The sequence below is a fragment of the Sylvia atricapilla genome, chromosome 14 (assembly GCF_009819655.1).
Source record: "Sylvia atricapilla isolate bSylAtr1 chromosome 14, bSylAtr1.pri, whole genome shotgun sequence".
NCBI classification, from domain to species: Eukaryota; Metazoa; Chordata; class Aves; order Passeriformes; family Sylviidae; genus Sylvia; species Sylvia atricapilla.
The window spans coordinates 2616718-2643872 of NC_089153.1; the positions used below are offsets into that span (position 1 = coordinate 2616718).

The 27155-nt window shown below is 52.8% G+C and overlaps 3 protein-coding genes across 3 annotated transcripts; all 3 read right to left on the minus strand.

The window, feature by feature from the left end:
• Positions 1–6539: 6539 nt before the first annotated feature.
• LOC136367684 (protocadherin alpha-6-like) lies at positions 6540–9123 on the minus strand. The gene is given in 2 exon segments (XM_066329486.1): positions 6540–7112; positions 7114–9123. Coding segments are annotated over 2 exon segments (2583 nt in total).
• A 7086-nt stretch (positions 9124–16209) lies between these two features.
• On the minus strand, positions 16210–18824 carry LOC136367685 (protocadherin alpha-6-like). Its single transcript, XM_066329487.1, has 2 exons — positions 16320–18824; positions 16210–16233 (listed from the first exon to the last, which is right to left on the minus strand). Exons 1-2 carry the CDS (start codon positions 18822–18824, stop codon positions 16210–16212), a joined length of 2529 nt encoding a protein of 842 aa, XP_066185584.1.
• A 5769-nt stretch (positions 18825–24593) lies between these two features.
• Positions 24594–27155, minus strand: LOC136367686 (protocadherin alpha-6-like). The gene has a single exon (XM_066329488.1). The coding sequence runs from the start codon at positions 27153–27155 to the stop codon at positions 24594–24596; it is 2562 nt and encodes an 853-aa protein (XP_066185585.1).

Consider the following 27155-nt stretch of genomic DNA (forward strand, 5'->3'; position numbering starts at 1 on the left):
TATACAATATTTCAGGTTGGAAGGAAAGCCACAAGGATTGTTAAATCCAACTCCCAACCTAGACACATTTGGTCAATCCAAGATGAAGACACCACAACTAAAGAGGCAGAAAGGTTCAGCTGTCTCTCAGACTCATCTCCTTCAGCAAGAAGCCACTTACCTGTAGCATCACTGCTTGCTTCTTCAGAAAAGAAATATTCTCAGAGCAGCAAACTGCTTCTAACACTAGCAGAGACTATTGGGTACAACAGATAGAAAATATTGATGTGCATTCTAGAAAAGCCTTGGAATCAGTGGGCAAAGCTCAGCACACTTCTATCATGAGGGAGGGGCACACTGGAGCTAAGGAAAGACATTGTCTCAACATCAGCGTCAGCTCAGGAGCATGGAAAAGTCATCCTACACACTGATAGAAAATTACCCAAATGTTTGCAACCAGAAAGCTGCCAAAACTCAGTATTTCGTATTGTCTGGTATTACCAACACATTGCTAACATGAGAGACAGAAAAGCAAGACTGTGAGAGCTTGGTAAGAAGGGAGAAGAAACACAAATAATCCAGCTCCACTGTATTGAAATGCAGGAAGAGAACACTGGGGCGTAAGGATATGCAAAACTTCTGGAGAAATCCCAGGTATTAGTAATGTCTGTGGAGCCTCTTCTTGATATTTTCTAATAGAATCCTCTGTCTCACATCCTGGGAAACACCAACCCTGCCTGAGCACACATTCTCCAGTCCTTCACCAAAGACACAACTGTTCTGCAGATCATCTCCCTCAGGCAAGAGCCTTCCCTGCTAAAGCTCATCCTCATCACATGCCCAGGCCATACCTTGTGCCACTTGCAGAATCTCTTTCACAATACCACAAAACCTGCTAAAACATTGTCCTTTGCATATCCTCACCTTCCCTTACAACTGGCACAAGGAACATCTCGAGGGATATGAAGCCCCCCACACTCTGGCAGATTCCTCTCATCTGCCTACACATCATGATTTATGCCTTTTCAGCAATCTCTGGTGGAAATACCACAGAACATAAGAACTGACTCCTTAAGAACTTTATGACATAAAGGCATGTCTGTTGTCACCCCAGTCCACATGGAGTTGGCACTTTGAGAGAATGAGAGCAAATGCCAAAGCACAAAGCACCCCATCATATCAGCTGGATGGGAGAATTTGTACCATGGAGAACCACAGCTGGGCTGCTGTGCAGGGATTTGTGTGTACATCAGACTTCAGAATCAGCCACCTGTGAAAACAGGACATGTAACTTCAACCAAGGGGAAATTTTCAAGTCCCCAACTATGGGAAGTTGGGACGCACAGAAATGATATCCACATTAACATGTGCCCTTAAAAATTACCCTGAGGCCAGAGGGACCATCATGGAAAGATCTGTAGCTCTGGAAGCCACTATAGATGCCCACCATTACACAAGGACGGGAGGCTTACGTGCTACTCTCCTAGAAAAAGTTGTCCTAAATAGGAATCAAAAAGTTCATTGGGAATTACCCAGCACTCTGCATGCCACACCCTCTTTACTGACACCTTGTCTGCCTCAGGCAGACACAGCACAAGGGATGTCTCTGGTGGGAAATATTCATAACCTCAAAGGACATGATGGGCATTAAACTACCATGGAATTAACTCAGCACCCAGAAGGCCTTCAACTCCATACCTTCAGGAGCCCAGGAATGGATCTTGGGAAAGAAACCTGTGCCCATCCTGCATCGTCCTTTCCTCTACTCATCCCCCATTCCCTACTCTGGGACGTGTTCTCCAGACAACAGCATCAGCTCACATTCTTGTCTTCTTATGACACAACCCGTGGTCTTCCCAAGGATTTCCAGTCCCCACACACTGTGAGGTCACACTTCATATTATGACATGGTCAGGGCCTACTCAGCCCCACTGCCGTGTTCACCTCATCTCCTGTGGCTCCCCCAGCCTCAGCTGGAAACATTACATTGGAGAATATTGTTTATAGAGGTGATGTCAGGACAACTCTAAAGGCAATGGCCATTGACAGAACGCTGTGAAAGACCAACCCAAATGCTGAAAAATACATCAGTGCAAACAATGATACCTACTGCACAGGAAAATATGGTGTCCAGTATGGATTGTGGGGCGTTTTTTGTTGTTGTTCTTGGGGGATTTTTGTTTGTTTCTTTGTTTAAGAGGGTTTTCCAGGGGTTTTCAAGCAAATGGCTGGAGAATGCAAATAATAATATAACATGCAAACAGGACAGTGTATGGTCATGCCACCTCACTGGACAATCCAGCTGCAATCCACATCAGAAAGGCACGACCAAGAAAAGAAAACATACACTTCAGGTCACAATCCTCTGCCTGCACACCTTCTACTGGCAGCTAGAATAAAAACATAATTGCAGAAATAACTTAGGAAAAGTGTATAAGAACTTCCCTGCTTCCACAATGACTCTGGTAAGCCAAGAAAATGTGGGAAATTACACCATGAGGAGAGAGAACAGTGAAGTCACAATTGTCATCTTGCATCACCTCCCTGATGGAGGAGAGTCAAACAAGAGTACTGAGTTCTTCATAGGAAACCACATTAAATACCAGCATGATCAGCAGTCAGCAACAGTGACAGCACAGTGAATAGTACCTATGGCACTGTCTCATGACATGGTGCACGTCTCCCCAGGGACTTTCAGTGCCATTAGACACATCTCACTCCTCCAGGTCAACCTTAATACCAGGAAATGGCCAGGGCCTCCACAATGCCACAGCCACATTCACCTCTGCAACCTGTCACTGCCCCCTTCACCTCCACAGGGCTCACTGCAGCTTCTGCACACTACTGCCAGCAATGAGAGCACCATCAAAAACATACAGATGGTGTCATATAGACCATGCCCAGCGCTCTACTCCTTCTAAAGGTGATGTCAGAATAACTCCAAATGACGATGGCAATGACTCCGTGTTGTGATAGAACAACTCAATCATTAACAAGCACTCCAACATAAAAGATTGTATTTTTTCTATAGGAGAATTTATATTCCAAGCTTTGTTATTAGGGATTTTGGTGCTTGCTTGGCTGGGTGAGGGTATTCTTTGTTAGAAAATTTCCAGGGCTTTTGAAAGGACGTGGCACCTGATACAAATATTCCAAGAATATCACAACAAGCCAGTGTAGGTCACGCCAATTCTCTAGCCAGGAATGCAAGTCTACAGCCATTCCTTCAATGACAGCACAAAGCCCCCATACAGCTGATGTTATATATGCTGTGCTCAGCAGACTCCCTGTAGTTGACCCTTCATCTTTTCTGCTGCTTCAGCTATTCTGGGTGGAAATCGTAATCACCTGCAAGTTCTGTCACTCTCCTGAAATGCTGGACATCTATTTGTAGACACAGTTACCAGGAGATTTCTATTGATAACAAGCATTGATTTCATGATCCATGGAAAGAAACAACTCCTGATGAACACAGCAGTGTAAATGATATTGTCCTTAGAGGTACATTTGTGTATTTTAAGAGACTGTTTCTGGATAATTCACAACTTTGCCATGGGTGATACAAATATTGAAAGAATGTTGTGACAAGCAAGTGTCAATCCCCAGGCATGAAAAAAAAAATAAAAATACATAGAATGATTTTGAGCAAAGAGGGGGTTATGGAAAAAACCAATTCCGTTTTCTTACACTGACCCTGAATTTACAACCCCTGCGTAAAACGATTATAATGCTATGTAGAAAATCCACCACAGAGGGAGAAAGCCTTGAGGCCTCAACTGTAACCTTTCAGCACGTCACTTGAACTGGGTAGGAAAGAGGGCACAGGTTTTGACAATGTTGATACCGGCTCAATCAGCACTCAGCAAAGGCAGTTCAGCGGTCCATGGTGCCTGGGGGATTGTCACCACTACATCCTGCGTGTCTTCACCTCCTTCAGCAAGCGAGGGTTAAAATGTTACACACCAGCAAGGGAAAGTGCTGTCAGCAGAGCTGACACCTCGGTGCACCTATTCTCACAGTCAACAGAGATTTCTTTCTAGGGCATAGCAAACATACGAGAGAACAACCCTCACTCAAAGCAACAAACTCAGCCACGGTCCGTAAATTTGCTGCAGAATCCCGGAAGACATTTCCCCAGCTCACTAACAGCTGGGGAGCTCCGGAAAGTACCCTCCGGCAGATAAAAAGGTGCCGTTACGATTCTAAAGATTCAGCCAACATTCCACTGTCCTCAGGCCCTATTTAGTGCCACACGCAGGATCACTGCCAAAATATCCAACATTGCTGATCCTCAGAAACATGCTCTCTCTGTAAACTCACTCTGCATATGATCTGGGCCCTTGTGCTTCCTCATCTTCTTTCATGATCACCACAAATGATATACAGTCTAAAATTATCTGACAGGCTTTTCCCAGCTACACGACCTTCAGCATAATGCTTTCCTCCTTTTCAGCAAGAGTAGGCAAAAATGCAAAGGACTGGACGTTATAGCTCATAAATATTCTGTGATTGGAGCTGTGGCAGTTCTGATCCCAGTCCACACAAATTTATTTCTTCAAGAGAACACAGCAAGTGCCAAAGCACAAGAGCACCCACAGTGTCAACCAAGTGGGACAACGTGTACCACATGAACTGGATAATCAGGCAGGTTTCAGGGTCTTCCTGCAAATATCAGAACCATCCACATGTGACATCAGGACACACCATCTCTACTGAGACCAACTGAGCAGTGCACAAGTAAAGGAAGTTGAGCACATAAAGATTATAAATCCTTGTAAATCCCACCTGAGGAGGAGCAAGAAACCATCACAGCAAAATCTACATCTCTGGACACTACTGTGGAAGCCCACAACTACACGAGGACAGCAAGTTTAGGTGTTCCCCTCCCACAACACCTTGAACCTGAACAAGTTGTTCCATCAGACAACACTCAGCACTCTCCATCTCACCACCTCTTACCAACACAGGGCCTACATCAGGCAGGAAGCAGCAGAAGACACAGTCCCTGGTGGAGAGACTCCGAACTGCAAAGGACATTGAGGACATTTCTGTATCACACTCTCACCTCATTATCAGGAAGGCCTCCCACTCCAGACCCTTAGGACCAAGGAAAGCATCCTCAGCAAGAACACTCCCTTCCCATCCTGTCTCACCCTTTCCTCTAAAACTCCTTCCCTCCCCTACCCTGAGATCTGTTCTAAAGACAAATATATAACCTCATGATATTTTCTTATAACATGATCTATGGTCTGCCCAAGGATTTTGAGTTTCCCACACAAGCCTTTCTGCTGCTCATGGTCACCCCTCCCATCAGAAAAGGGCCAGGCCCTACTCGGTACAAGAGATCACAGTTTCCTTTCCTTCCACAAGGTTCCACATGACCATTGCTTATCCTTGCCAGCAATGACACACCAGAAAAATCCACGGACGGTATCATCAACACCGTGTATGGCAGATGTTCTGCTGCTGACACCTCATCTTTTGCACTGCTTCTCTATGGGAATGCTATTTTCGAAGGTAATGCTGGAACCTCTAAACAGCAGTGGCACTGATTTTGTCCTCCCAGGGAAGAACCAATACTGTGCGGAGGACAGTAACACATGCTACTGCCTGTGTACCAGGATAATATTTAAGAATTGGTGGGGAAAGGAGATTCTTTGATGTTGGGGGCTATTTGTTTCTTCATTACAGAAGGGAAGATTTACACTTTTAAAGCTCTCTTAGAGTCTTGATCACTAATGTGACAATTGTTGCGAATTTCGAGAGAACATCAAAAAAGGACAGTGTACTTTACACTCGGTCTCTGGTCAGGAACACAAATCCTCAGGAAAGTGGGCAGCAGGAAAACAAATCACTTTCCATCTTGAAACACATACCTTGGCTCGTCGCCTTGAATACATTACACACTCTTCTCCCTGTGTACTTTATAGTACTAACCAGAACAGCATGATACTTGCAAAAAGATCATAGAAAAATAATTGGAAATCTTTACCAAAACTACCCTATTTTCTATATGAGTCGCAGAGTAGATCGATAATAGGGAACTATTGTCCTTGAACATCCACTTTTCACCTTGCATCAGACCTTCACACATGATTATAATTAAACAAGAGCAGGGCAGTTTTCAATGAAAAGACAAACAACAGCACAACCAACAGTCAGCAAGGGCACTGAGGTGGTACACAGTGCCTGCGGGTCTGTCACCGCCACAGCCCGGCTGTCTTCAACTCCTTCACCCAGCTCCGGTGGAAATGCTACACATCAGCAGCAGAAACCCCTTCTTGTCTGCAAATCTCACACCTCCGGGCACTGCTTGTCGCACGGGACAGTGATTTAATAACAGAGCAGAACAACTCACATTCAGAGCTCAAACCCTCAGCTGCCTACATTAACTGCTCGAAGGGGCTATCATATTTACATTCTGGACCGTAATCTGAAAGACCCGGGGGCCGCGGAAAGGACACGGGGACAGATGCGAAGGTGTCTTTGGCGTCTTTAAGCACCCGCTAAATACCGAACGTCCCTAAGCCGTGGGAACTGAGCCCGGCTTCCAACAGCAACTACCCGGAGGGCGGATGAGAAAGAGCAAAGAAATGAACGAGGGAAGCACCACTGACCGTGCCGAGGAGGGCGGAGGGCTCCGGCTGCGTGTCCTTGGGCGCGGCGCCGGGCGGCGGCGGAGGGAAGTTGGGGCTGAAAACCATGAGGTCGCTCTTGGCCGCGCCGTCCGCCACGCACAGGCTGCGGCTGTGGCGCTGCGAGTACGACCAGCTGTCCACTTCGCTGGCGCACACCAGCGTCGTGGGCCCGGGCCCCGAGAGCACGGCCGCCCGCGGCGCCCAGCGCGACGCCCCGTACAGCACCACGGCCAGCAGGAACAGGCTGGACACGGCGCAGATGGCCACCACCAGCCACACGTTGGTGGCCGCGCCGGCCGCCCCGGCACCCGCGTCCGCGCCCGGCGCCGCCCGCGACGACGACGACGACGACGATCCCGCGGCCGCGGCCAGCGCCGCCTCGGCCGCCTCCACCAGCGACACGCTGAGCGTGGCCGTGGCCGAGCGCGCCGGCTCGCCGTGGTCGCGCACGACGATGAGCAGCCGGTGGCGAGGCCCGTCCGCCTCGTCCAGCGCCCCGCGCCGTGCTCACCTCGCCGCTGTAGAGCCCGACGCGGAAGGGGCCCTTGCCCCGCGGCTCCCACAGCTCGTAGCGCAGCCACGCGTTGTAGCCCGAGTCGGCGTCCACGGCGCGGATCTTGGCCACCACCTGCCCCGCCGGCGCCCCCCACGCCGCCCACGCCCACAGCGTGTCCGACGCCGACACCGAGCCCCCCGCCGCCTGCGCCGCCCGCGCCGCCTCGGCCGCCGCGCCGCCCGCCTCCGGCGCCGAGCCCGCGGGCGGCAGCAGCGCCGGCGCGTTGTCGTTCTCGTCCAGCACGAAGAGCTGCACCGTGGCGTTGCCGCACAGCGGCGGCTCCCCCGCGTCCACCGCGCGCACCTCGAACTGCAGCACCTGCAGCTCCTCGTAGTCCAGCGGCTGCAGCGCCCACAGACGCCCGCTCTCCGCGTCCACCGACACGTAGCTCGACGCCGGCCGCCACCCGCCGCCCGCCGCCCCCGACCACGACGACCACGACGACCACGACGACCACGACGCGGCCGCCGCGCCGCCCTCCCACACCGAGTAGCTGACGCGCCCGTTGCCCGCCTCGTCCGGGTCCCGCGCCCACAGCCGCGCCAGCTCCGCGCCCGCCGCGTTGTTCTCCCGCGCCAGCACCGTGTACACGGCCTGCGCGAACGCCGGCGCGTTGTCGTTCACGTCCGACACCGGCACCCGCAGCCCGCGGCTGGCGCGCAGCGCCGGCGCCCCGCCGTCCTCCGCACGCACCTCCACCTCGTACTCCGACACCCGCTCCCGGTCCAGCGCCTCGCGCAGCACCAGCGAGTACGAGCCCGCGAACGTCGCCTCCAGACCGAACGGCGACGCCGGCCACACCCAGCACCGCACGCGCCCGTTCGCCCCCGAGTCCCGGTCCGACACGCTCAGCAGGGCCACCACCGTCCCCACCGCCGCGTCCTCCGACACCGGCACCGACAGCGACGTCACCCGCACCTCCGGCGCGTTGTCGTTCACGTCCAGCACCTCCAGCACCACCTTGCAGTGACCCGACAGCGGGGGTGTCCCGTGGTCTCTCGCCTCAATACGAAAATTAAATACACTGACATCCTCGAAGTCTAGAGCGCCCGTGAGGTGGATCTCCCCCGTCTTCGGATTGACAGAAATCACATCTCTTCCACTCGGAGGAATGAAGTTTGTCACGGCATAGGTCACCTCACTGTTACTTCCCTCGTCCGCATCCGTGGCATTCACCCTCATCACCAGCGTCCCCACCGCAGCGCTCTCCGGAAGCTGCACTGTGTACACAGACTGGTTGAATTGGGGCGCATTGTCGTTCGTGTCCAAAACTGAGATCACCAGCTCCATTGTCCCTGTCAGAGACGGCCGGCCCCCGTCACTCGCCGTCAGCACCAACCGGTGAACGGGAATCGTCTCGCGGTCCAGAGATTTCGTTAAGACGAGTTCCGGTTCAATATTTTCACCGTTCGATTTTTGTAAATCCAGAGAGAAATACTCGCTGGGGCTGAGTGTGTAGGAGAGCTGCGCGTTCGCTCCGATATCCGCATCCGAAGCACCATCCAGCGGGAATCGGAACCCCGGCAGAGTGGTCCATTCCGCGATGCTGAGGGTTTTTCGTGCGGCGGGGAAGATGGGGGCATTGTCGTTGATGTCGGTGACCTCCAGCTCCACATGGAAGACGCGCAGCGGCCGCTCCACCAGCACCTCCAGGCGCAGCGCGCACGGCGCGCTCTTGCCGCACAGCTCCTCCCGGTCCAGCCGCGAGCTCACCAGCAGCGCGCCGCTCGCCCCGCTCACCTCCACGCTCGCCCGCCGGCCCTGCGCCACCAGCCGCAGCCGCCGCGCCTCCGCCTCGCCCGCCTCCAGGCCCAGGTCCTGCGCCAGACGGCCCACCACCGTGCCGGCCTCGGCTTCCTCCGGCACCGAGTACCGCACCTGCCCGCCCGCCAGCGCCCAGGCCGCCTGCAGCACCAGCACCCGCAGCGCCGCACGACAACGCTCCCCCATCGCCGCCGCCGCTCTCTCCGCCGCTGCTGCGGCCGCCGCTGTGTGTGCCGGGCCCGGCCCGGTCCCGCACGGCTCCCCGCCGCCGCCCGGACGCACCGGCTCTGCTGCCCGGCCCGCGCCGCCCCCCCGCGCTCACAGCCGGGCTCTCCGCCGCACCGGGGCGGAGCCGCCCACACGCCGTTCCCGAGCCTGCAGCGACACCGTGCGCTGCTCCGCCGCCTCACACGCTCACACACAGCGCCTCTGCCTCCGCCCCGCGATGGGTATGTTTTCTGCCGTGTCTTCTGTCGTGCTACTCTTTTTTCCCCTTATATCTTCCTTTTTCTTTGAAAGTAGACCTTCATTTCTTCTTTTCTTTCTTCGCTGCCTTTTCATTTTTCTTGCATTCTGCGATTCCTTCTTTACGGACATTTTTCCTTTCTCTTTCCTTTTTTTCTTTGTACTCTTTTCCGTTTCTTCCTTGACTGTCTTTTTTTTCCTCCTTTTTATGCCACTCTCCATTCTATCCGCTCCTTTCCCTTCTCTTTCCCGGCACCTGTATTCTTTAGCTGCACTGGAAACTCGTCAGTGTCCTCTGCCACCGCGGAGATCATTAAATGCGGAACCATCACTGCTAATTACAGAATACCGTTGCTGGAGAGCTGTGCTGCTCTTATCAAAGGTGTTAGGAACCAACTCCTCTCAATGTCTACAGATGTGGTCGGTGCGTCCTGGTCAGCTCTTTTATCCTCTGTTTTGTATTTCCATTCTGCCCTTCTTTCTACTTTCATTGTGGTTTGGAATGGTGTTGCTGGTTGGGTTCCGGTTTTTGGGAGGGGAGTAGTTTTTTAGTTATGTTGTTTTCATTGTAGCGAGTTCAATATTTTCTTTACTACTTCGGCTACTACTGCTATTATTATGAATATTATTACTATTAATACCGCACCTCCGGCGCATTGTCGTCCACATCCAGCACCTCAAGCTCCACGCTGCAGGAAAGTGGAGGAGTCCCTTTATCTCTTGCTTCGATCTCAATGTCATATGACTGAATCTCCTCGAAATCCAGATGCCCGTTTGTCCACCACTTGTCCTTCGGTAAAACTTCCCATTTCTCTACCGTGCAATGATTTCTTCCACTGTTTCTGTTATTCCACTTTTTCTTTGTCCTTTTTCCTTTTTCATCTCCCTGTTTATCTTCTTCTTTTTCTTTGCTTTGTCTTTTCCCTGCTTATCATCTTCTTTTTGTTTGCTTTTTTCTTTCTCTCCTAGCTGTGTGGTCTTTCCCTCTCCTTCTCTATTGCTGCCATCCTGGTACCTTCTAGAATTATTCCACTTGAGGAAATGTTTTTAGAATACTTACTCAACCACGTCATGAAGCACAGACAGCCCCTTTACCAAACGGGCGCTCCCAGCTCTCATTCCTCATGACAGGAATTTGCCTTCTGGTTATGCTCCACAACGCTGCGCCTGCCGCTTCCTCTCCCTTCAGGATCAAAACCACATTTGGACCCTTCAGTCATCTCAACGACCCGATAAATAAATCGACAAAGCAATCACATCATAAAGAACAGGTTTGTTACATCAGAGAAGAGCCCACCCATTCAGACACCTAATACAAAAACCGTTCCAGTGTCTAAGTGACCCAAGGGAGTCTCTCCTTTGCAAAATCAAACCCATCAGAGTCTAGCAAGATAATCCTCCAAGAATGCTGAAAAAAAAAAAAAAAACCAGCAAGATGCCATAACATTCCTCATTTACCTCGATGAAGAACAATTCGGCCTGACTCACACCTGCAAAGCTATTAAAAATTCACCATGGCATTGTCACGGTAAGCATCCTCGGCATGCCCCACACATCTCCTCCTAGAAAAGCATTAAGGTCACCTCTCCATCTGTCTTTGCTGCTCACTTCTCACCCGGTGCCAGGGAGCAGCAGAAATGAATGAGAGCACACAATGGTGCCCCAAACCTACAGGAATTTTAATTCAGGGAAAACTCAGTCGATCCAACATGAAGATACCACAGCGGGACAGGAACCAAAGTACACCTTGTGTCACACAGAGCCTCTGCTGGTAGCACTAACTCACCTGTAGCATCACTGGTTGCTTCTTCAGAAAAAGGAACTGCAGCATCAGGAGTATTTCTTTGAAAGGACACTGTCCCTTAATGCCAGCTAGAGGACCAACACCAGGGAGATGACTGATGCAATGTCCCAAAAAATGCTTCAGAACTATATAAAGTTCAAAAAGTCTTCTGTTTGACCAAGAAAATTCCACATCAGTGACAAGGGACTAAAGGCACGCATGGCAAGTCACTTGATAAGCTGTAATATCACAGGGAACAACACCAAGCAAGAATACTGAGAACTGCTGGAGGTCCTGAGAGGATCCCACAAGAGCAGCACTACAGGGTGGGTGCTTTCTCAAGGATTTCTATTGGAATCCTCTACCACTCTAAGGCACGGGAAATGAGATCTCCACAGCTAACCAGACATTCTCCACAAGTTCCTCCACAGTGACGCAGACTGTGTTCTACCCAACACCTTCATTTTCCTAGGACAACACTCCTCCCCACTCAGATTCACTCTCCCCATCACATAGGCCCAGGCCCTATTTAGTGCCACGTGCAGGAACACTGTCAAAATATCCAACCTAATCCCACAGAATTCTGCATGAGAACATGCTCTCCACTCCCAAGACATCTATTCTGAGAAATACATTAGAGGCCACCCTCCATCTGTGCTTGCTGCCAACTGCTCAAACCATGCTGGAAGAAGCAAGAACGAAATGAGAGCAGACTGTGGTCTAATCTGGGAGTTATACAATATTTCAGGTTGGAAGGAAAGCCACAAGGATTGTTAAATCCAACTCCCAACCTAGACACATTTGGTCAATCCAAGATGAAGACACCACAACTAAAGAGGCAGAAAGGTTCAGCTGTCTCTCAGACTCATCTTCTTCAGCAAGAAGCCACTTACCTGTAGCATCACTGCTTGCATCTTCAGAAAAGAAATATTCTCAGAGCAGCAAACTGCTTCTAACACTAGCAGGGAGTATTGGGTACAACGGATAGAAAATAATGATGTGCATTCTAGAAAAGCCTTGGAATCAGTGGGCAAAGCACAGCGCACTTCTATCACAAGGGATGGGCACCCTAAAGCTAAGGAAGGACATTATCTCAACATCAGCCTCAGCTCAGGAGCATGGAAAAGTCATCCTACACACTGATAGAAAATTACCCAAATGTTTGCAACCAGAAAGCTGCCAAAACTCAGTATCTCGTATTGTCTGGTATTACCACCACACTGCTAACATGAGAGACAGAAAAACAAGACTGTGAGAGCTTGGTAAGAAGGGAGAAGAAAGACAAATAATCCAGCTCCACTGTATTGAAATGCAGGAAGAGAGCAATGGGGTGTAAGGATATGCAGAACTTCTGGAGAAATCCCAGGTATTAGTAATGTCTGTGGAGCCTCTTCTTGATATTTTCTAATAGAATCCTCTGTCTCACATCCTGGGAAACACCAACCCTGCCTGAGCACACATTCTCCAGTCCTTCACCAAAGACACAACTGTTCTGCAGATCATCTCCCTCAGGCAAGAGCCTTCCCTGCTAAAGCTCATCCTCATCACATGCCCAGGCCATACCTTGTGCCACTTGCAGAATCTCTTTCACAATACCATAAAACCTGCCATACCATTGTCCTTTGCATATCATCACCTTCCCTTACAATTGGCACAAGGAACATCTCGAGGGATATGAAGCCCCCCACACTCTGGCAGATTCTTCTCATCTGCCTACACATCATGATTTATGCCTTTTCAGCAATCTCTGGTGGAAATACCACAGAACATAAGAACTGACTCCTCAAGAACTTTATGACATAAAGGCATGTCTGTTGTCACCCCAGTCCACATGGAATTGGCACTTTGAGAGAATGAGAGCAAATGCCAAAGCACAAAGCACCCCAACATATCAGCTGGATGGGAGAATTTGTACCATGGAGAACCACAGCGGGGCTGCTGTGCAGGGATTTGTGTGTACATCAGACATCAGAATCAGCCACCTGTGACAACAGGACATGTAACTTCAACCAAGGGGAAATTTTCAAGTCCCCAACTATGAGAAGTTGGATGCATAGAAATGACATCCACATTACCATGTGCCTTTAAAATTACCCTGAGGAAGCCCAAGGAACCATCATGGAAAGATCTGTGGCTCTGGAAGCCACTATAGATGCCCACCACAATACAAGGACAGGAGGCTGACGTGCTACTCTCCTAGAAAAAGTTGTCCTAAATAGGAATCAAAAAGTTCATTGGGAATTAGCCAGCACTCTGCATGCCACACCCTCTTTACTGACACCTTGTCTGCCTCAGGCAGACAACAGCACAAGGGATGTCTCTGGTGGGAAATATTCATAACCTCAAAGGACATGATGGGCATTAAACTACCATGGAATTAACTCAGCACCCAGAAGGCCTTCAACTCCATACCTTCAGAAGCCCAGGAATGGATCTTGGGAAGGAAACCTGTGCCCATCCTGCCTCCTCATTTCCTCCACTCATCCCCCATTCCCTACTCTGGGACGTGTTCTCCAGACAACAGCATCAGCTCACATTCTTGTCTTCTTATGACACGGCCCGTGGTCTTCCCAAGGATTTCCAGTCCCCACGCACTGTGAGGTCACACTTCATATTATGACATGGTCAGGGCCTACTCAGCCCCACTGCCGTGTTCACCTCATCTCCTGTGGCTCCCCCAGCCTCAGCTGGAAACATTACATTGGAGAATATTGTTTATAGAGGTGATGTCAGGACAACTCCAAAGGCAATGGCCATTGACAGAACGTTGTGAAAGACCAACCCAAATGCTGAAAAATACATCAGTGCCAGCAATGATACCTACTGCACAGGAAAATGAGGTGTCCAGTATGGATTGTGGGGTGTTTTTGTTGTTGTTCTTGGGGTTGGTTTGTTTGTTTCTTTGTTTAATAGTGTTTACCAGGGGTTTTCAAGCAAGTGGCTGGTGAATGCAAATAATAACATAACATGAAAACAGGACAGTATATGGTCATGCCACCTCACTGGACAATCCAGCTGCAATCCACTTCAGAAAGGCAAGACAAAGAAAAGAAAACATACACTTCAGGTCACAATCCTCTGCCTGCACACCGTCTACTGGCAGCTAGAATAAAAACACACTTGCAGAAAGAACACAGAAAAAGTGTATAAGAACTTCCCTGCTTCCACAATGACTCTGGTAAGCCAAGAAAATGGGAGAAATTACACCAAGAGAAGAGAGAATAGTGAAGTCACATTTATCATCTTGCATCACCTCCCTTATGGAGGAGAGTCAAACAAGAGTACTGAGTTCTTCATAGGAAACCACATTGAATACCAGCATGATCAGCAGTCAACAACAGTAACGGCACAGTGAATAGTACCTAGGGGACTGTCTCATGACATGGTGCACGTCTCCCCAGGGACTTTCAGTGCCATTAGACACATCACACTCCTCCAGGTCAACCTTATTACCAGGAAATGGCCGGAGCCTACACAATGCCACAGCCACATTCACCTCTGCAACCTGTCACTGCCCCCTTCACCTCCACAGGGCTCACTGCAGCTTCTGCACACTACTGCCAGCAATGAGAGCACCATCAAAAACATACAGATGCTGTCATATAGACCATGCCCAGCGCTCTACTCCTTCTAAAGGTGATGTCAGAATAACTCCAAATGACGATGGCAATGATTCCATGTTGTGATAGAACAACTCATTCATTAACAAGCACTACAACATAAAAGATTGCATTTTTTCTGTAGGAGAATTTATATTCCAAGCTTTCTTATTAGGGATTTTGGTGCTTGCTTGGATGGTTGAGTTTATTATTTGTTAGTAAATTTCCAGGGCTTTTCAAAGGACGTGGCTCCTGATACAAATATTCCAAGAATATCACAACAAGCCAGTGGAGGTCATGCCAATTCTCTGGCCAGGAATGCAAGTCTACAACCATTCCTTCAATGACAGCACAAAGCCCCCACACAGCTGACATTATATATGCTGTGCTCAGCAGACTCCCTGTAGTTGACCCTTGATCTTTTCTACTGCTTCACCTATTATGGGTGGAAATCGTAATCACCTGCAAATTCTGTCACTCTCCTGAAATGCTGGACATGTATTTGTAGACACGGTATCAGGAGATCTCTAATGACACTGAGCATTGATTTCGTGATCTAATGTAAAAAAAACCTCCTGATAACCACAACAGTATAAGGGATAATATCCTTAGAGGTAAATTTCTGTGATTTCTAAGAGAATTTTTCAGGATAATTCACAACTCTGCTGCTGGGGATACAAACATTGAAAGACATCTTGACAGGCAAGTGTCAATCTCCAACAAGGAAAAAATGTATATATAATGATTTGGTGGGGGGAAGGGGTTGTGGAAAAAACCAATTCCGTTTTCTTCCACTGACCCTGATTTTCCAACCCCTGTGCAAACCGATTATAATGCTACCCAGAAAACCAACACACTGGGAAAAAACACAGCAAAAGTCCACCAAAGCCATCCCGACTACTGTAATCAATCAGCTGGGAGAACCAGTGGGGAAAATTCCACCACAGCGGGAGAAAGCCTTGAGGCCTCAACTGTAACCTTTCAGCACGTCACTTGAACAGAGCAGGAAAGAGGGCACAGGTTTTGACAATGTTGATACCGGCTCAATCAGCACTCAGGAAAGGCAGTTCAGCGGTCCATGGTGCCTGGGGGATTGTCACCACTACATCCTGCGTGTCTTCACCTCCTTCAGCAAGCGAGGGTTAAAATGTTACACACCAGCAAGGGAAAGTGCTGTCAGCAGAGCTGACACCTCGGTGCACCTATTCTCACAGTCAACAGAGATTTCTTTCTAGGGGATAGCAAACGTAGGAGAGAACAAACCTCACTCAAAGCAACAAACTCAGCCACGGTCCGTAAATTTGCTGCAGGATCCCGGATGACATTTCCCCAGCTCACTAACAGCTGGGGAGCTCCGGAAAGTACCCTCCGGCAGATAAAAGGTGCCGTTATCACTTTAAAGATTCAGCCAACATTCCACTGCCCTCAGGCCGTGGGGGCGGAGCCACGCTACAAAGAGGAACTGCAAAGGGGACTGTGAGACTTGGCAGAGGGGGGTGAGAAGGAGTAAAGGCGAGCAAAGCAGTGCCACTGACCGTGCCGAGGAGGGCGGAGGGCTCCGGCTGCGTGTCCTTGGGCGCGGCGCCGGGCGGCGGCGGAGGGAAGTTGGGGCTGAAAACCATGAGGTCGCTCTTGGCCGCGCCGTCCGCCACGCACAGGCTGCGGCTGTGGCGCTGCGAGTACGACCAGCTGCCCACTTCGCTGGCGCACACCAGCGTCGTGGGCCCGGGCCCCGAGAGCACGGCCGCCCGCGGCGCCCAGCGCGACGCCCCGTACAGCACCACGGCCAGCAGGAACAGGCTGGACACGGCGCAGATGGCCACCACCAGCCACACGTTGGTGGCCGCGCCGGCCGCCCCGGCACCCGCGTCCGCGCCCGGCGCCGCCCGCGACGACGACGACGATCCCGCGGCCGCGGCCAGCGCCGCCTCGGCCGCCTCCACCAGCGACACGCTGAGCGTGGCCGTGGCCGAGCGCGCCGGCTCGCCGTGGTCGCGCACGACGATGAGCAGCCGGTGGCGAGGCCCGTCCGCCTCGTCCAGCGCCCGCGCCGTGCTCACCTCGCCGCTGTAGAGCCCGACGCGGAAGGGGCCCTTGCCCCGCGGCTCCCACAGCTCGTAGCGCAGCCACGCGTTGTAGCCCGAGTCGGCGTCCACGGCGCGGATCTTGGCCACCACCTGCCCCGCCGGCGCCCCCCACGCCGCCCACGCCCACAGCGTGTCCGACGCCGACACCGAGCCCCCCGCCGCCTGCGCCGCCCGCGCCGCCTCGGCCGCCGCGCCGCCCGCCTCCGGCGCCGAGCCCGCGGGCGGCAGCAGCGCCGGCGCGTTGTCGTTCTCGTCCAGCACGAAGAGCTGCACCGTGGCGTTGCCGCACAGCGGCGGCTCCCCCGCGTCCACCGCGCGCACCTCGAACTGCAGCACCTGCAGCTCCTCGTAGTCCAGCGGCTGCAGCGCCCACAGACGCCCGCTCTCCGCGTCCACCGACACGTAGCTCGACGCCGGCCGCCACCCGCCGCCCGCCGCCCCCGACCACGACGACCACGACGACGACGCGGCCGCCGCGCCGCCCTCCCACACCGAGTAGCTGACGCGCCCGTTGCCCGCCTCGTCCGGGTCCCGCGCCCACAGCCGCGCCAGCTCCGCGCCCGCCGCGTTGTTCTCCCGCGCCAGCACCGTGTACACGGCCTGCGCGAACGCCGGCGCGTTGTCGTTCACGTCCGACACCGGCACCCGCAGCCCGCGGCTGGCGCGCAGCGCCGGCGCCCCGCCGTCCTCCGCACGCACCTCCACCTCGTACTCCGACACCCGCTCCCGGTCCAGCGCCTCGCGCAGCACCAGCGAGTACGAGCCCGCGAACGTCGCCTCCAGACCGAACGGCGACGCCGGCCACACCCAGCACCGCACGCGCCCGTTCGCCCCCGAGTCCCGGTCCGACACGCTCAGCAGGGCCACCACCGTCCCCACCGCCGCGTCCTCCGACACCGGCACCGACAGCGACGTCACCCGCACCTCCGGCGCGTTGTCGTTCACGTCCAGCACCTCCAGCACCACCTTGCAGTGACCCGACAGCGGGGGTGTCCCTTTATCTGTCGCCCTAATATTTAAATCGTATAAACTAACTGCCTCAAAGTCCAGGACGCCAGTCAGTCTGATCTCCCCACTGTTTCCATCTATGCTGAATAAATCGGAGGCAGAGGGAGGAATAATTGTATCGATTTCATATTTCACATTTCTGTTAGTTCCTTCGTCCAGGTCCGTGGCGTTCATCTGCGCCACGAGTGTGCCTTGTACAGCGTCCTCGGGCAAATGTACATTATAGACCGACTGGTTGAACTGGGGCGCGTTGTCATTAGCGTCCAGCACTGAGATCACCAGCTCCATTGTCCCTGTCAGAGACGGCCGGCCCCCGTCACTCGCCGTCAGCACCAACCGGTGAACGGGAATCGTCTCGCGGTCCAGAGATTTCGTCAGTACCAGGAATAAAGACTTACTGCGGGAGTTACTGTTTTCCTCCTCTATTCTAAAATATTCGCTGAGGCTCAGTGTGTAAGAGAGCTGCGCGTTCGATCCGATATTCGCATCCGAAGCACCCTCCAGCGGGAAACGGAACCCAGGAGGGGAGTTCTCCGATAAACTGAGGTTTTTTCGTGCGGCGGGGAAGATGGGGGCATTGTCGTTGATGTCGGTGACCTCCAGCTCCACATGGAAGACGCGCAGCGGCCGCTCCACCAGCACCTCCAGGCGCAGCGCGCACGGCGCGCTCTTGCCGCACAGCTCCTCCCGGTCCAGCCGCGAGCTCACCAGCAGCGCGCCGCTCGCCCCGCTCACCTCCACGCTCGCCCGCCGGCCCTGCGCCACCAGCCGCAGCCGCCGCGCCTCCGCCTCGCCCGCCTCCAGGCCCAGGTCCTGCGCCAGACGGCCCACCACCGTGCCGGCCTCGGCTTCCTCCGGCACCGAGTACCGCACCTGCCCGCCCGCCAGCGCCCAGGCCGCCTGCAGCACCAGCACCCGCAGCGCCGCACGACAACGCTCCCCCATCGCCGCCGCCGCTCTCTCCGCCGCTGCTGCGGCCGCCGCTGTGTGTGCCGGGCCCGGCCCGGTCCCGCACGGCTCCCCGCCGCCGCCCGGACGCACCGGCTCTGCTGCCCGGCCCGCGCCGCCCCCCCGCGCTCACAGCCGGGCTCTCCGCCGCACCGGGGCGGAGCCGCCCACACGCCGTTCCCGAGCCTGCAGCGACACCGTGCGCTGCTCCGCCGCCTCACACGCTCACACACAGCGCCTCTGCCTCCGCTCCCTATTGCCGTGCTTGTGCGGTCTGTCATCCTGAGCTCTTCTTATTGTTCTTACCTCCTTTCCTTTATCGCCTCCTTTCTGCTTGCATAGGTTCATTTCTTTCCCTCCTCTTCTCCGTCCTTTCTTCTTTCCTTTTTTTCTCTGTCTTCTTTCGCTTTTTCTTTCCCTTCTTTTAACTTTTCGTCCCATAGTAGTTTTCCCATTCCTTTCTGTTGTTGCGCATCCTGATCGCCATCCTTTTCATTTATTACCCTGCGGTTTCTTAAAGTCATTTTCCTTTCCAGTCTTTGCTGCTGTTTTCCCGCGCCGGAAATTCGCCAGTTGCCTATTGCGTTGCTCTGGAGGCCATCAAAGTCGGAGCTCTCCGCTCTTAATTACGGTATATTAATACTCGTTATGCTATATCACAATAGTTATGATATATCAGCGTTAATTACGGTATATCAGCACTCATTATGCTCTATCAGCGCTAACTAAGCTATATCAACGCTAACTACGGTATCAGAGCTGGGGTGTGGTGCTCGAACCGGGAAAAGGCTCTTAGGCTCCAACTCTACTCAGCGTCTAAACATAAGGCCGGTGCCTGCTGATGAGGTTATCTTCCTTTTTTTCTCTTCAGTTGTCATCCCTCTTTGTTACCTCCCGGCTCCCTTTCTGTCTTACTTTGGACTTCTGTAGTCGCCTTCATTGATATATCCTTTTCTCCTTCATTTTCTTCTGCTATTCTTATTCTTCTTTTTTTCCTCGTTTTCCTTTCGAATTTCTGGTTCTCTTTTCTATGTCTTATTCATGTTCTTAACTGTCATTTTTTTTACGTCCTCCTTCTCATTTGCTTTCCTTATCCCTTATGTCCTTCTATTTCCTTTACTAATATTCCTTCCAAATGTTTATATAATACTCTCAGTGAACGTGTCCTTCGGTAAAACTTCCCATTTCTCTACCGTGCAATGATTTCTTCCATTGTTTCTATTATTCCACTTTTTCTTTGTCCTTTTTCCTTTTTCATCTCCCTGTTTATATTCTTCTTTTTCTTTGCTTTGTCTTTTCCCTGCTTATCTTCTTCTTTTTGTTTGCTTTTTTCTTTCTCTCCTAGCTGTGTGATCTTTCCCTCTCCTTCTCTATCGCTGCCATCCTTCTATCTTCTAGAACTTTTCCACTTGAGGAAATGTTTTTAGAATACTTACTCCAACATGTCATGAAGCACAGACAGGCCCTATAGCAAAAGGGCGCTCGCAGCTCTCATTCCTCATGACAGGGGATTTGCTTTCTTCCTTTCCTCCATTAACATGCACCTGCAGCTTCCTTTCCCTTCAGGATCAAAACCAGATTTGGACCCTTCAGTCATCTCAACGACCCAAGAAATCAATCGACAAAGCAATCATATCATAAAGAACAGCTTTGTTACATCACAGAAGAGCCCACCCATTCAGACGTAATACAAAAAAGTCTCCAGAGTCTAAGTGACCCAAAGGAAGTCTTTCCTTTGCAAAATCAATCCCATCAGAGTCTAGCAAGATAATCCTCCAAGAATGCTAGCGGAAAAAAAAAAAAAAAAAAAAAAAAAAAAAAAAAAAAAAAAAAAAAAAGCAAGATGCCATAACATTCCTCATTTACCTCAATGAAGAACAATTCGGCCTGACTCACACCTGCAGAGCTATTAAAAATTCACCACGGCATTGTCACGGAAAGCATCCTCGGCATGCCCAACACATCTCCTCCTAGAAAAGCGTTAAGGTCACCTCTCCATCTGTCTTTGCTGCCCACTTCTCACCCGGGGCCAGGGAGCAGCAGAAATGAATGAGAGCACACAATGGTGCTCCAATCCTACAGGAATTTTAATTCAGGCAAAACTCGGTCAATCCAACATGAAGATACCACAGCTGGACAGGAATCAAAGTACACCTTGTGTCACACAGAGCCTCTGCTGTTAGCACTAACTCACCTGTAGCATCACTGGTTCCTTCTTCACAAAAACTAACCCCAGCACCAGGAGTATTTCTTTGAAAGGACACTGTCCCTTAAAGCCAGCTAGAAGACCAGCACCAGGGAGATGACTGATGCAATGTCCAAAAAAAGGCTGCTAGAACTAAATAAAGTTCAAAAAGTCTTCTGGATGACCAAGAAATATCCACATCAATGACAAGGGACTAAAGGCACGCATTGCAAGTCACTTGATAAGCTGTAATATCACAGGGAACAACATCAAGCAAGAATACTGAGAACTGCTGGAGGTCCTGAGAGGATCCCACAAGAGCAGCACTACAGGGTGGGATGTTGGGGAAGATGAATCAGGGAAACCTTATAAATATAATTGCTTAGCAAAAGATTCTGAAAATATGAAACCTATAATCGAAATAGAAATGAAAGCTTACTTTGAGTTGTAGGGTACTGAGTCTTAGTTACTATATAACCTGAAAACAATAGCACACCTAGTTGAAGGAGAATCTCTTTTGATTGAACAATACCTTTCTGCTGGCTGAGGGATCCAAAGGTCAATGTGGCAAAACAGGAGTCTAAAGAGTAGTTTTTAGAGTTTTAAAAATAATACAGTATGGTAATATAATAGCTCTTACAGGCTGTATGTAGATTCTATGGGATTTTGTGTCTTATATCGGTTAGTCACTGTAAATTAGAAGATTCATCACAAAAGGAAATATAATGTATTGTAACAAAGACCTCGCTCTCATAACTCTCTTACCTCTTCACTCTTACCTCTCCTCTTAAGTCTCAACTCTTATCCTTCCTGATCCCCCTATTCTCGCTCTCTCTCACTCTCTTCCCCCGGCTCTTTGCTCTCTCGCTCCCTTCTCTCTCAGCTCTCACCCTCCTGTTCTTTCTCCCTCTCTCTTTGGAACTTCCCTTCAGCCGAGGCTGGTGGATGAAGGCAAGGCCCTTTTACCCACGACCCTTGCAATAAAACCACATATTCGAGAATATACAGGTCAGCAGAATTCCTTGTCCCAGCCGTCCGCAGATTTGCCTACAGTGGATGTTTCCTCAAGGCTTTCTATTGGCATCATCTCTCAGTCTAAGGCAGGGGAAATGAGATCTCCACAGCTAACCAGACATTCTCCACAAGTTCCTCCACAAGGACATACATTGTCTTCCACTCAGCAGCTCCATTTTCCTGGGAAAACAATCCTCCTTCTCAAATTCACCCTCCCCATCACACAGGCCCAGCCCCTATTTAGTGCCACACGCAGGATCACTGCCAAAATATCCAACATTGCTCAACCTTAGAAACATGCTCTGTCTGTAAACCCACTCTGCATATGATCTGGGCCCTTGTGCCTCCTCATCTTTTTTCATTATCACCACAAATGATATAAAGTCTAAAATAATCTGACAGGCTTTTCCCAGCTACGTGATCTTCAGCATTAATGCTTTCCTCCTTTTCAGCAAGTGTAGGCAAAAATGCCAAAGAACGGGACATTATAGCTCATACTCTGTGATTGCAGCTGTGAGTGCTCTGATCCTAGTCCACACAAATTTATTTATTCAAGAGAACACAGCAAGTGCCAAAGCACAAGAGCACCCACAATGTCAACCATAGGGTACAACTTGTACCACATGAACTGGGATAATCAGGCAGGTTTCAGGGTCTTCCTGCAAATATCAGAACCATCCACATGTGACATCAGGACACACCATCTCTACTGAGACCAACTGAGCAGTGCACAAGTAAAGGAAGTTGAGCACATGAAGATTATGAATCCTTGTAAATCCCACCTGAGGAGGAGCAAGGAACCATCACAGCAAAATCTACATCTCTGGACACTACTGTGGAAGCCCACAATTACACAAGGACAGCAAGTTTAGGTGTTCCCCTCCCACAACACCTTGAACCTGAACAAGTTGTTCCATCAGACAACACTCAGCACTCTCCATCTCGCCACCTCTTACCAACACAGGGCCTACATCAGGCTGGGAGCAGCAGAAGACACAGTCCCTGGTGGAGAGACTCCGAACTGCAAAGGACATTGAGGACATTTCTGTATCACACTCTCATCTCATTATCAGGAAGGCCTCCCACTCCAGACCCTTAGGACCAAGGAAAGCATCCTCAGCAAGAACACTCCCTTCCCATCCTGTCTCACCCTTTCCTCTAAAACTCCTTCCCTCCCCTACTCTGAGACCTGTTCTAAAGACAAATATATGACCTCATGGTATTTTCTTATGACAAGATCCATGGTCTCTCCAAGGATTTAACAGTTTCCCACACAAGCCTTTCTGCCGCTCATGGTCACCCTTCCCATCAGAAAAGGGCCAGGCCCTACTCGGTACAACAGATCACAGTTTCCTTTCCTTCCACAAGGTCCCACATGACCATTGCTTATCCTTGCCAGCAATGACACACCAGAAAAATCCACAAATGGTATCATCAACACCGTCTATGGCAGATGTTCTGCTGCTGACGCCTCATCTTCTGCACTGCTTCTCTATGAGAATACTACTTTCAAAGGTGATACTGGAACCTCTAAACAGCAGTGGCACTAATTTGGTGATCCCAGGGAAGAACCAATACTGTGCGGAGGACACTAACACGTGATACTGCCTGTGTACCAGGATCTTATTTAAGAATTCGTGGGGAATGGTGATTCTTTGATGTTGGGCTTGATTTGTTTGTTTGTTCATTACAGAAGGGGAGATTTCCACTTTTAAAGCCCTCTCAGAGTATTGATCATTGACGTTACAACTGATGCAAATTTTGAGAGAACATCAAAGAAGGACAGTGCACTTCACACTGTGTCTCTGGTCATGAATATAAATCCTAAGGAACGCAGGCAGCAGGAAAAAAACAAAACAATTTCCCTCTTCAAACACACACCTTGGGTCGTCTCCCTGAATACTTTATACACTCTTCACCCTGAGTACTTTATACTACTACCCACCACAAAATGATACTTGCAAAAGGATCATAGGAACGTCATTGGAAATTTCTGACACAAGTACATTATTTTCTAAATGAGTCTCAGAGTAGAAGAATAATAGAGAAAAATTGTCCTTGAGTATCCACTTTTCACCTTGTATCCTACCTTCAGACATAACTACAATTGAAGAGTAGGGCAGCTTTCAAAGAAAAGACAAATGAATACCAGGACAAGCAACACACAGCAAGGGCAGTGAGGTGGTACACAGTGCCTGCGGGTCTGTCACCGCCACAGCCCGGCTGTCTTCAACTCCTTCACCCAGCTCGGGTGGAAATGCTACACATCAGCATCAGAACCCCCTTCTTGTCTGCAAATCTCACACCTCCGGGCACTGCTTGTCGCACGGGACAGTAATTTAACTCTAGAGCAGAACAACTCACATTCAGAGCCCAAATCCTCAGCTGCCTACAGTAACTGCTCGAAGGTTCTGCCATATTTACATTCTGGTCCGTCCTCAGAAAGAGCCGGGGGCCGCGGAAAGGACACGGGGACAGATGCGAATGGGGCCTTTGGCGTCCTTAAGTACCCGCTAAGTACCGAACGTCCCTAAGCCGTGGGAACTGAGCCCGGCTTCCAACAGCAATTACCCAGAGGGCGGATGAGAAAGAGCAGAGAAATGAACGAGGGAAGCACCACTGACCGTGCCGAGGAGGGCGGAGGGCTCCGGCTGCGTGTCCTTGGGCGCGGCGCCGGGCGGCGGCGGAGGGAAGTTGGGGCTGAAAACCATGAGGTCGCTCTTGGCCGCGCCGTCCGCCACGCACAGGCTGCGGCTGTGGCGCTGCGAGTACGACCAGCTGCCCACTTCGCTGGCGCACACCAGCGTCGTGGGCCCGGGCCCCGAGAGCACGGCCGCCCGCGGCGCCCAGCGCGACGCCCCGTACAGCACCACGGCCAGCAGGAACAGGCTGGACACGGCGCAGATGGCCACCACCAGCCACACGTTGGTGGCCGCGCCGGCCGCCCCGGCACCCGCGTCCGCGCCCGGCGCCGCCCGCGACGACGACGACGATCCCGCGGCCGCGGCCGGCGCCGCCTCGGCCGCCTCCACCAGCGACACGCTGAGCGTGGCCGTGGCCGAGCGCGCCGGCTCGCCGTGGTCGCGCACGACGATGAGCAGCCGGTGGCGAGGCCCGTCCGCCTCGTCCAGCGCCCGCGCCGTGCTCACCTCGCCGCTGTAGAGCCCGACGCGGAAGGGGCCCTTGCCCCGCGGCTCCCACAGCTCGTAGCGCAGCCACGCGTTGTAGCCCGAGTCGGCGTCCACGGCGCGGATCTTGGCCACCACCTGCCCCGCCGGCGCCCCCCACGCCGCCCACGCCCACAGCGTGTCCGACGCCGACACCGAGCCCCCCGCCGCCTGCGCCGCCCGCGCCGCCTCGGCCGCCGCGCCGCCCGCCTCCGGCGCCGAGCCCGCGGGCGGCAGCAGCGCCGGCGCGTTGTCGTTCTCGTCCAGCACGAAGAGCTGCACCGTGGCGTTGCCGCACAGCGGCGGCTCCCCCGCGTCCACCGCGCGCACCTCGAACTGCAGCACCTGCAGCTCCTCGTAGTCCAGCGGCTGCAGCGCCCACAGACGCCCGCTCTCCGCGTCCACCGACACGTAGCTCGACGCCGGCCGCCACCCGCCGCCCGCCGCCCCCGACCACGACGACCACGACGACGACGCGGCCGCCGCGCCGCCCTCCCACACCGAGTAGCTGACGCGCCCGTTGCCCGCCTCGTCCGGGTCCCGCGCCCACAGCCGCGCCAGCTCCGCGCCCGCCGCGTTGTTCTCCCGCGCCAGCACCGTGTACACGGCCTGCGCGAACGCCGGCGCGTTGTCGTTCACGTCCGACACCGGCACCCGCAGCCCGCGGCTGGCGCGCAGCGCCGGCGCCCCGCCGTCCTCCGCACGCACCTCCACCTCGTACTCCGACACCCGCTCCCGGTCCAGCGCCTCGCGCAGCACCAGCGAGTACGAGCCCGCGAACGTCGCCTCCAGACCGAACGGCGACGCCGGCCACACCCAGCACCGCACGCGCCCGTTCGCCCCCGAGTCCCGGTCCGACACGCTCAGCAGGGCCACCACCGTCCCCACCGCCGCGTCCTCCGACACCGGCACCGACAGCGACGTCACCCGCACCTCCGGCGCGTTGTCGTTCACGTCCAGCACCTCCAGCACCACCTTGCAGTGACCCGACAGCGGGGGTGTCCCGTGGTCTCTCGCCTCAATACGAAAATTAAATACACTGACATCCTCGAAGTCTAGAGCTCCCGTGAGGTGAATCTCCCCCGTCTTCGGATTGACAGAAATCACATCTCTTCCACTCGGAGGAATGAAGTTTGTCACGGCATAGGTCACCTCACTGTTACTTCCCTCGTCCACATCCGTGGCATTCACCCTAAACACCAGCGTTCCCACCGCAGCGCTCTCCGGAAGCTGCACTGTGTACACGGACTGGCTGAATTTCGGCGCGTTGTCGTTCGTGTCCAAAACTGAGATCGCCAGCTCCATTGTCCCTGTCAGAGACGGCCGGCCCCCGTCACTCGCCGTCAGCACCAACCGGTGAACGGGAATCGTCTCGCGGTCCAGAGATTTTGTTAAGACGAGTTCCGGTTCAATATTTTCACCATTCGATTTTTGAACATCCAGAGAGAAATACTCGCTGGGGCTGAGTGTGTAGGAGAGCTGCGCGTTCGCTCCGATATCCGCATCCGATGCGCCCTCCAGCGGGATCTGAAACCCAGGAGGGGAATTCTCTGATAAACTGATGTTTTTTCGGGCGGCGGGGAAGATGGGGGCATTGTCGTTGATGTCGGTGACCTCCAGCTCCACATGGAAGACGCGCAGCGGCCGCTCCACCAGCACCTCCAGGCGCAGCGCGCACGGCGCGCTCTTGCCGCACAGCTCCTCCCGGTCCAGCCGCGAGCTCACCAGCAGCGCGCCGCTCGCCCCGCTCACCTCCACGCTCGCCCGCCGGCCCTGCGCCACCAGCCGCAGCCGCCGCGCCTCCGCCTCGCCCGCCTCCAGGCCCAGGTCCTGCGCCAGACGGCCCACCACCGTGCCGGCCTCGGCTTCCTCCGGCACCGAGTACCGCACCTGCCCGCCCGCCAGCGCCCAGGCCGCCTGCAGCACCAGCACCCGCAGCGCCGCACGACAACGCTCCCCCAT

What these genes read in the sequence shown, in the direction of transcription:
- LOC136367686 (XM_066329488.1), bottom strand. Translation starts at nt 27,155, where the DNA reads ATGGGGGAGCGTTGTCGTGCGGCGCTGCGGGTGCTGGTGCTGCAGGCG.
- LOC136367685 (XM_066329487.1), bottom strand. Translation starts at nt 18,824, where the DNA reads ATGGGGGAGCGTTGTCGTGCGGCGCTGCGGGTGCTGGTGCTGCAGGCG. An exon ending in CCTCCGCCCTCCTCGGCACG is followed by an intron (nt 16,234 to 16,319) that starts GTCAGTGGCACT and finishes TCCTCTTTGTAG; the next exon opens with CGTGGCTCCGCCCCCACGGC.